An 8,027-nucleotide genomic window follows, 5' to 3' on the forward strand; every position below is an offset into this window, starting at 1 on the left:
GGTATGTTGGTTGCTCCAGAAGGAGCCAGAGCTGCCCTATGTGTGCCAAAGGCCTGTGCTACTGGTACCCAGTGGACAGCCTACATTGGGTCACACGGTAGATGGCCTGGAGAAGGTGCTGACGTCCTTGCTGGTGCCGTGAAGTCAAGTGTGTCATGACTTTCATGACATTCAGCTCTCCTACCAGGCAGTGTCAGTCTTTCCTCAGTCTACCCCAGCCTGTATGTTTAAGATGAAGGCTGAATTGTACAGCATTTGTAAGCACCTATTGCTGAGGGATGCCATCAGCAAGGAGCAGCAATTTGTGAGTGATGAGGCACAACTGTGGCACAATTAGTTGCATGGGGTGAGACAAAGTGATCATGCAGGCCGGTCTGGAGGCTCCAGCAGCCCAGGCCTGACCCTCTCCCAGGCTGAGCCAGCCCTGCGTGTGCATGCAGTATGGCCTTATTTCTCCTGTCAGAGAGGTGCAATGAGGTTTGACTCCCTTCTGAGCAGAGAGGAGCACAGCCTGTACATCCCTGCCTGGACAAGCTCTTGGCCTACATTGTCCCACTTGCTTGGTGTCCCAGCCTCTCTGCTCTGGCTTCTTTGTAGAGCTTCCCCTCAAAGAAGGGATGCAGGCATCTGCAGAGACACAGGCTCCCTCAGGACAACTGAGAAGGTCAGGCTGGGAATTAGGCTGCCTGCAGATCCCAGTGCCTTGGACTTTTCTCTGCAACTGAGTTTTTGTGTCCTGTGCTGTGGCACGTGTGGATGTCCCTGTGCCTTTCCTACCAGCACCTTCCTCCTCCTGTTCCGCTCCACCTGAGCTTGGCCCTTGGAGGAGGGATGTGTGGGCAGCCTGGGGCTGAGCCAGGCTCAGCGATGCCTCTCATTCCAGGAGAGCGCTCCCTTTGCCGTCATTGGCAGTAACACTGTGGTGGAGGCAAAAGGCCAGCGAGTCCGTGGACGGCTCTACCCGTGGGGCATTGTGGAAGGTAAGCGTGGTCCCTGGGAGCTGGCACTGTGAGCGAGGGGCAGGCAGGGATGGGGGAAGGACAGGCAGGGAAGGGCTCACCTCTGCACAGCAGTGGCTGACTGTGCCACCTTTGGCACATGGCAGGGGACAAAGTAGGGTAGAGACAGAGGCACTGGGACTGGCTCAGGACGTCTGTTAGTGGGGGTGCAGCAATCACTCTGCCTCTGAAGCCATGACAGACTGAAGAAGAGAGGTGCCAGTGTGAATGGAAGAATGCCTGGGCATTAATGCACTAGGATATGGCTTCTTATTAAGGGGCGAGGCTGGGCATTGCCAGTTTAGTTTCTGGGGAGAAGCCATTGCCTTCAGCCAAACTGATTCATAAACCCTCCTGCACTCCCTCCTCTGCTGCTGCTCCTGTATGTGCTGGAGTTGCTGGGCTGGAGGCTGTGCTGACGCACAATGTTTGTCTCTAACTTTCTTCCTTTCTAAAGGCAGAAATTTCATAAAGCCCATAGGTAGAATAACCTTGGAATGGCTTTTGCTGCTTTTGCTGACTCCCCCATGCTGGTGCATTGCTTTAAGGTCTTGCAGCTTCAGATCCCAAAAGCTTGTGTGTGCACTCGTGGGCTGGTGCCGGCTGCTTGGGCTGCCCAGCTGCTGGCTCTGCTCCCTTGCTGGCTCCAGAGAGGGCTGTGCCTGTTGGGATGCAGGCGTTTAGCAGTGGAATCAACTTTGTGAAACCCTGGGCCTGACACAGACGGCTTCCCCCAGCCCTGCAGAGAGGTAAATGGAGGTCACCATGGCAGGCACGCAGCTACTGAGCTCGACGCATCCTTGCAGAGTCCTGCAGTGCTTCCTGGAGCCTGGCTCCCTATGATAACAGCAGCTCTTTCAGTTCTTCAGACCATTGCCTGCTTGTGGCTTTGCTGCTCAGAGGCTGATTTTGCCTACAGGGGCCTTTTGATCAGTCGTAAATTCTGAGGAGACAAGCAGTTTGCCTCCAGGACTGTCTGCACTCACTAAAGTTATAACAGTGACATCCCATGTACCTGGGAGCAGCATCCTTTTTCGAGGCTCTGCTGTAGGTGCTTAATTAATCCTCTTACCCAGAGAAAGTCTTAGGAACACAGTGACTTCAGCAGCCTGGCCTCAGTGTTGAGAAGCGCAGAGCATCATCGAAGCCTGTGCTGAGGCTGAGGGAGACCCCCAGACAGTGGCGGAGGAGTTTGGGGGGAGGATGAGGAAGGAGCCCTGGGGGGAGTTTTAGTCCAGCCTGGGTGCCGGGAGGTGAGAAGAGGCTTCCTGGGGAGGGCTGGTGAGGTGTGACATCCAAGCACTCTGCTGTTGTTGCTTCCACAGTGGAAAACCAGGCACACTGTGATTTTGTGAAGCTGCGGAACATGCTGATACGGACACACATGCATGACCTGAAGGATGTCACTTGCGATGTCCACTATGAGAACTACCGAGCTCAGTGCATCCAGCAAATGACCAGGTGGGTCCCTAGGTGGTAGGGATGTCACTCTGCGGAGCTGGGGTTGCTTTCTGAACAGCTTGTCAGTCAGGAGGCAGTGGGTCTGCTGGGGACATGCTGGGCTGTAGCCTGGGGAATGGCACTGGAAAGTAAAATAGCAAAGCCAAGTGTGTCTCCCACAGCCTGAACACATGGTGGGGATGCTTCTGAGAATCCGTGTTCCTGTCTGAGGATTCCCCATGCAGATCTTGGGAAATAGGCCTGGAGATTATCTTGAAGAGCTGTTCCTAGCACTGGGTGAAATAAATCCAGCTTAATGAAACAGAGGATAAACCATCTCTCTGGTGGGTGATAGCTGTGTGCATTGCCAAGGAGGAAGGCATTCAGCAGTCTGCAGTTCTGTCCAAATGACTGCATGACCCTTGGGATGCTGCTGTTTCTCAGACAACAGAGCCCAGGCAATTAGCAGGACTCGTAACACATCTCTAAAGACTTCTCTGCATCGTCTTTTTGTTGCATTTGATTCTCTGTGGTTTTAGCCACAATGATCAGAAAATAGAAGACAGAACACTCACGGGCTTCTCATTTGAAACCTCTTTTTTTTCCTTCTCCCTTCCATGACTGAAATACTGGTGACAAGTTTTAGGTTTAAGAAGGCCTTAGCTCATCTGTTGTAAACCATCCCCTTCACGTCCTGCCTGAATTGGCCGGGTAGCTCTGTGCTGCCACGTTGCAGAGCAGAAATGGCTGCGCTTCACCAAGGAACAGTCCTGCATGTGCGCAAACGTGCACGTTGGCACATTTTGTTCACGCAGAGTGTATCTCAGTACTTTTGAATAGCAGACGAGCCTGTCTTTTTCAACAGTGAGAATATGGAGTCCCAAAATAACTGTGTTAAATGCTAGAGATCTGTGAGAAGTGTCACAGCTGCTATTTAGGTAGACTACGTATCTATTAAAAGAGGAGCATGATGAAAAAGCAGTTGCTCTGCTTAAGAAAAGCTTAAGTTTGGTACTGTTTCTCACACCATGGCTAGTTCCTTGCCAGTGAACAAGTCTCATAAAACCGGAACGTGGCCATTTCTAGCACTGTGATAAGGGTCCTTTAGAGAGACATTTTGGGAGGAGATCCCAAGCTCCAGGGCTGGAATTGACTCAATAATGAGCCAACGGTGACTCCAAGTGGTGAACGCCTGCAAGTAGCATCCTGAATTCCCAGTTTCAGCCCAGGCATCTTTGGCCACTGCCACCCCGTCTTCACCTACTGAGAGCTCCTCTGACTTTTGGGAGAAAGTCATCTAATTCCTCTGTCCCCTGTCTGCACTCGTGCGCACCTCCAGCCCTCATCGCAATGCTGCTGTGCTGTGCCTGTTGTGTCTCCCACCTCCTGAATATGAGGGCAGGCTTTGTAATCAGACTTGCAGCGATTAAACTGCTCCCCTGGTTTTATCTTCCTGGAAAAAAAAGGACACGGTGAGCATGCAGTGCCTTAGGGATGCTGATAGTTTGCATTGTGCCTACAAATATATACAGCATCATGCACAGATGAGCCAAAGGAGACCAGATAACTTGTCTGTAAATGTCTCTGCTAAGCTTGCCAATGCCGTTACAAAAGGTGGTCAGAAACATCAGCCCTTTCTGTGTTTTCTGTCAGTGTAAGCCTGGTTTGGATTTTCTGTGTTAGCTATCCACAAGCTTCTATTTTGAAAACTTTTATTGGCTTTGGTCTCATTCTACATCCAAGTGCATCCCACACCTCTGGGTTAGATTGCCCGACAGCCCCTCCACCTGGCTGGGTGCATGCTGCTGTGTGGTGGGCAAATCTGCCATCGTGAGTGACAGCTATCGCGTGGTGACACCAAAGCCAGCCAGCCTGAACCACGACTGACTGCATTTCTCCCCTCTCTCCATTTCTCTAGCAAGCTGACTCAGGACAACAGGATAGAGAGCCCAATTCCTATCCTGCCTCTCCCAACACCGGACACTGAGACGGAGAAGCTGATCAAAATGAAGGATGAGGAGGTAAGATGCATTTCTGCCTAGGCCTCCGTGGAGCTGGAATCTGAGGAGTTTCTCCAGGATTGCCCCATAGGGTCTGTCCTGGGGCTCCCCACTCCTGCCTCCCACTGTCATGGGCTCCTGGCGTGGAGGACAAGGTGTGAAAGCTGTGGCTTCCTCTGTCAGGAAAACGTGGCTCCATTCCACCCCAGTCACAGATGCCTCTGTGCTCAGGCAGGAGTTAACACTCTCTGAGGGATCTTTGTCGGCTCCAAGGGATTGCCCCCAGTGCAGATGACCAGCTCTCAGCCACAACAGATCCCTTTATGACTCTCTCTCCTCTGTCTCATGCAGTTACGGCGGATGCAAGAGATGCTGCAGAAGATGCAGCAGCAGATGCAGGATCAGTGAGAGGCAGGTACTCGGAGGGCAGAGGGAATTCCCCAGTGACCATCTGAGGCCTGGCAAGAGCTGTGGACGTTTAGAAAAGGTTTCCTGTTGTATAGAGACTTGTGGGCAAGAGCTGTACCCGCACCCTCTAATTTATTAGCAGCAATGCTGGCTTTGCGGTCAGCTAGATTGTGGAGGAGGCTGTTCACTTAACAGTTTACTGATGTGTATTTTTCTTTTTTAATAATTATTTTCTTTTCTTTTTTCTTTTTTCTTTTTTTTTTTAAAAGAAAATAGCCTGGGAAGTCTCTAAGGCATCCTAAAAAAAGAAAAAAAGAAAAGAAAAAGATCTCCCTTTCCCATGTACTAATCTCTTGTTTGGGAATGCTCTGGTATTTAACGTCCTGGTTTCTCTGGTGTACGAACTTGAAGACTATCTGTGTCAATGCACGTAAATGTTTACTCCCAACTGAGGTGCTGTGCCCCCCTCCCTGTTCCCCTTGTCTGGGGCCAGCACAAGCATTGTAAAGGCAGCCGTACCCTCCTGTGAGTTTGACCTGTGCTGCTTGGGCTACTCAGGCTGGGGCCAGCTCTGGCCCAGAGAGCTGGGGCTGGGGGTTTCTCTGTGCACTGACCTGCTCAGGGGTCCTGCTGGTTGCCTGATTTCCTGCCAGGGTTTTTCTGGGGTTTTTTGTTTAGTTGGTTGGTTTTGTTTTTCCTGTCAAGAAACTCCAGGATCTTTGGACTGAGCAGCAAGGGACTGAGTCTCTCAAGTTTGGTTAAAAGAAAACGTCTTCTACTGCTCTCAGTTGTGTCTTTCTGGCAGAGAGGTTGAGTTGTTGAATATTGCCTTCAAGGAGGAGATGATGGGAGTGAGCACCTTCCCCAGCATGGTTTCCTCCCACAGCAGGCTGGAGGTGTTGGTAGAGGACCCCCAGGGCCCTGCAGTAGCTGGGTGAAGGTATCTCATAGTTTAGCTCTGGTCATCCAGCTGCAGTGTGTCTCCAGTGTCTGCTCTGAAAAGCACCTTGGCAGCAAGAGTGCTTGACTGGGACTGCTTTGGAGGGGCTAGAAACCCTAGGACTGAAATCCAACCACAAATGCCGAGCTATGCTCTACCCCCAGGCTTTGCGGTCTCGCGAGTGCATTGCTGGCTCTGAGCTTCTGGGGAAAGGGGCAGTTTTTGTAGGCTTGTACCAGAGATCTGCAAGCTGCCTGTCCAGGCAGGTGTTGGGTCAACCAGGTAGGTGCAGGAGTGTCACTCTATGGGGCTGAGCACAGCCCAGCAGACTTGGCACTTGCCCCCCTGCCCTTCCCCTGGGACTCAGCCCTTCTCCCCCTCCCTAGTGCGAGGCTTTTCCTGTCTCAGTGCTGGGAAGGCTGGTGGATCTGCTGGGCAGAGATAAGAGCACTCTTTAGGCAGCAGCTTCTGTCCTGTTCTTGCTTCCTGCAGTATTTTTAACTTTAGTCTAGCCAGAGCAGAGCCCCGGCGTGTGATGTGCCTGACAGGGCAGGCTTCACCAGCAACACTGCCGTGCTCACAGGGAATCAGGGCTGTTGGAGGGAGAGACGCTTGGCTCTTGCCTCCGACTCCAGGGAGTGCTGCCATGGGCTGGGCCCTTCTGCTCCTCTGGCTCCCAGCCTGATTCCTATGTCCCCTTTCCCCTTTTGTATCTGCTCCTCCATCTCTGGCTCTCCCAGTAGATGTTCCTGAGTAGGAAGCACAGTGTTGGCCAGGAATAGCCAGGCCCTAAATTCTGGCTGCTGCATTTGTCCGATTCCCTCGTGGGGCTTTAGAGTCCTGGTCAGGGCTTGTCTAGGTGGTGAGTAGGTTGGCTGGTTCCAGTTATTCACTGTACTCTGCTTAGCCAGAATGGGGGCTGTAGGGGCAGGGAAGAGACTCTGGCACAGTGTGGAAGGACAAAGCGAGGGTGGAAGCCCCTTGGCAGAAATGTGCAAGCTTGCCAAGAGGAGTGTCCAACAATGGTTTTTTTTTCTTTCATTCTCCCCTGTATTGGGCTCATAAGTGACAGTGGCAGTGCCAGCTTAGGAGAGGGAAAGGGTTCATCTTGTCTTCAATAACATGCAGGGCCAAGGTGCTTAAGGAGGAAATGCAACCTTTCTTTGTGTGATGTGCTTACTTGGGCAGTGGAGTAGCCTGAAACAGGACCTTCCTTCAGGTTTTCTGGAGTTGGTTTGCTGCTGTCAGAAACAGGAGGACTGCTGAGTTCTCAGCTTTATCCGTGCTAGCATAATGGGAAACACCTTGCAGTACCTGTCCCCTCTTTTCTTACACTAGCCTTGCCTGTGAGGAGGATGTTCTGTTGCAAATGAGCCCTGTCCAGATGGAGATGTTCCATTTTCGAACAGGTTCATTCCTAGAAGATAAAGGAGAGCTTTACCCTTTAGCATGAACATAGAGGAGATGATGGCTTTTATCTTGGGCTGTGGTGGAAGTGCTGTGTGCTGGTGAGAGCACAGGGTACGCTGGTCACAGGCAGGCAGGATTGCTGAAGGTGAATCTGCCCCTGTCCTTCTGGGTGAGGAAGTCTCCATCAGCTCAGTGCACATGGCTCCTACATCAAGTCGGTAGTCACAAGTCTGTCCTCTACAGAGAGCCGAAGCCTTTGGCTACCAGCTGGCAAAGAGGGTTCAAGTTACACTTAAAAAAAAACGCAGAGGAGCGAGGCACCAGCGATGGCTTCTATAGAGGGGCACTGGTGCTGCTGAAATCACGTCTCTATGTAGGAGGTTTCCTACCCAGAGCACCAGAGTTTGGGGGCTGCCTGGAACAGGATTAGAGACTGACTTTGGGGGGCACCAGGGATTCAGACTCTGGCCTGGAAGGTGGCATCTGTTTGTTGAAGGAGGAGTGTTTTGTACTGCTGTATTGAGCTGCACAGTAAGCGGAGAAGAGACTCCTGAACAAATGTTGCTTGGCCATTTGGCTCTGGCAGTGAGAAGTGTGGATAGGAAAGTAATTTAACACCTCCCCTCACGCAACCTTCCACAGCCTCATATGCGACCCCTGCACCCCCAGGCACATTCCCACGCCTCTGCCAAGCTTTACCCTGCTGAGTGAGTCACTGCAGGGGTGGTGTCCCACTCCGCAGAGCCATCCCAGGCTGCAGCTGGGGCTGTCGGTACAACATCTTGGACCTTGTGCGTGACTGAGGATGGAGCCGTGGCATGAACTCCTTCT

General features: G+C 52.0%; 1 protein-coding gene across 1 annotated transcript in view; it reads left to right on the forward strand.

Annotated features, from left to right (window-relative positions):
• Window positions 1-5,153, forward strand: part of LOC104168279 (septin-5) — an 8,192-nt gene extending 3,039 nt beyond the window's left edge. Inside the window, exons 7-10 of the mRNA XM_009708827.1 lie at window positions 884-980; window positions 2,324-2,459; window positions 4,357-4,459; window positions 4,790-5,153. Coding sequence (XP_009707129.1) covers window positions 884-980; window positions 2,324-2,459; window positions 4,357-4,459; window positions 4,790-4,846 — 393 coding nt within the window. The 3' untranslated portion in view covers window positions 4,847-5,153. The remainder of the gene's footprint in view (window positions 1-883; window positions 981-2,323; window positions 2,460-4,356; window positions 4,460-4,789) is intronic.
• The last annotated feature ends 2,874 nt before the right edge of the window (window positions 5,154-8,027 follow it).

This window comes from Cariama cristata, unplaced genomic scaffold (genome assembly GCF_000690535.1).
Source record: "Cariama cristata isolate BGI_N322 unplaced genomic scaffold, ASM69053v1 scaffold4431, whole genome shotgun sequence".
In the NCBI taxonomy this organism is placed as follows: Eukaryota; Metazoa; Chordata; class Aves; order Cariamiformes; family Cariamidae; genus Cariama; species Cariama cristata.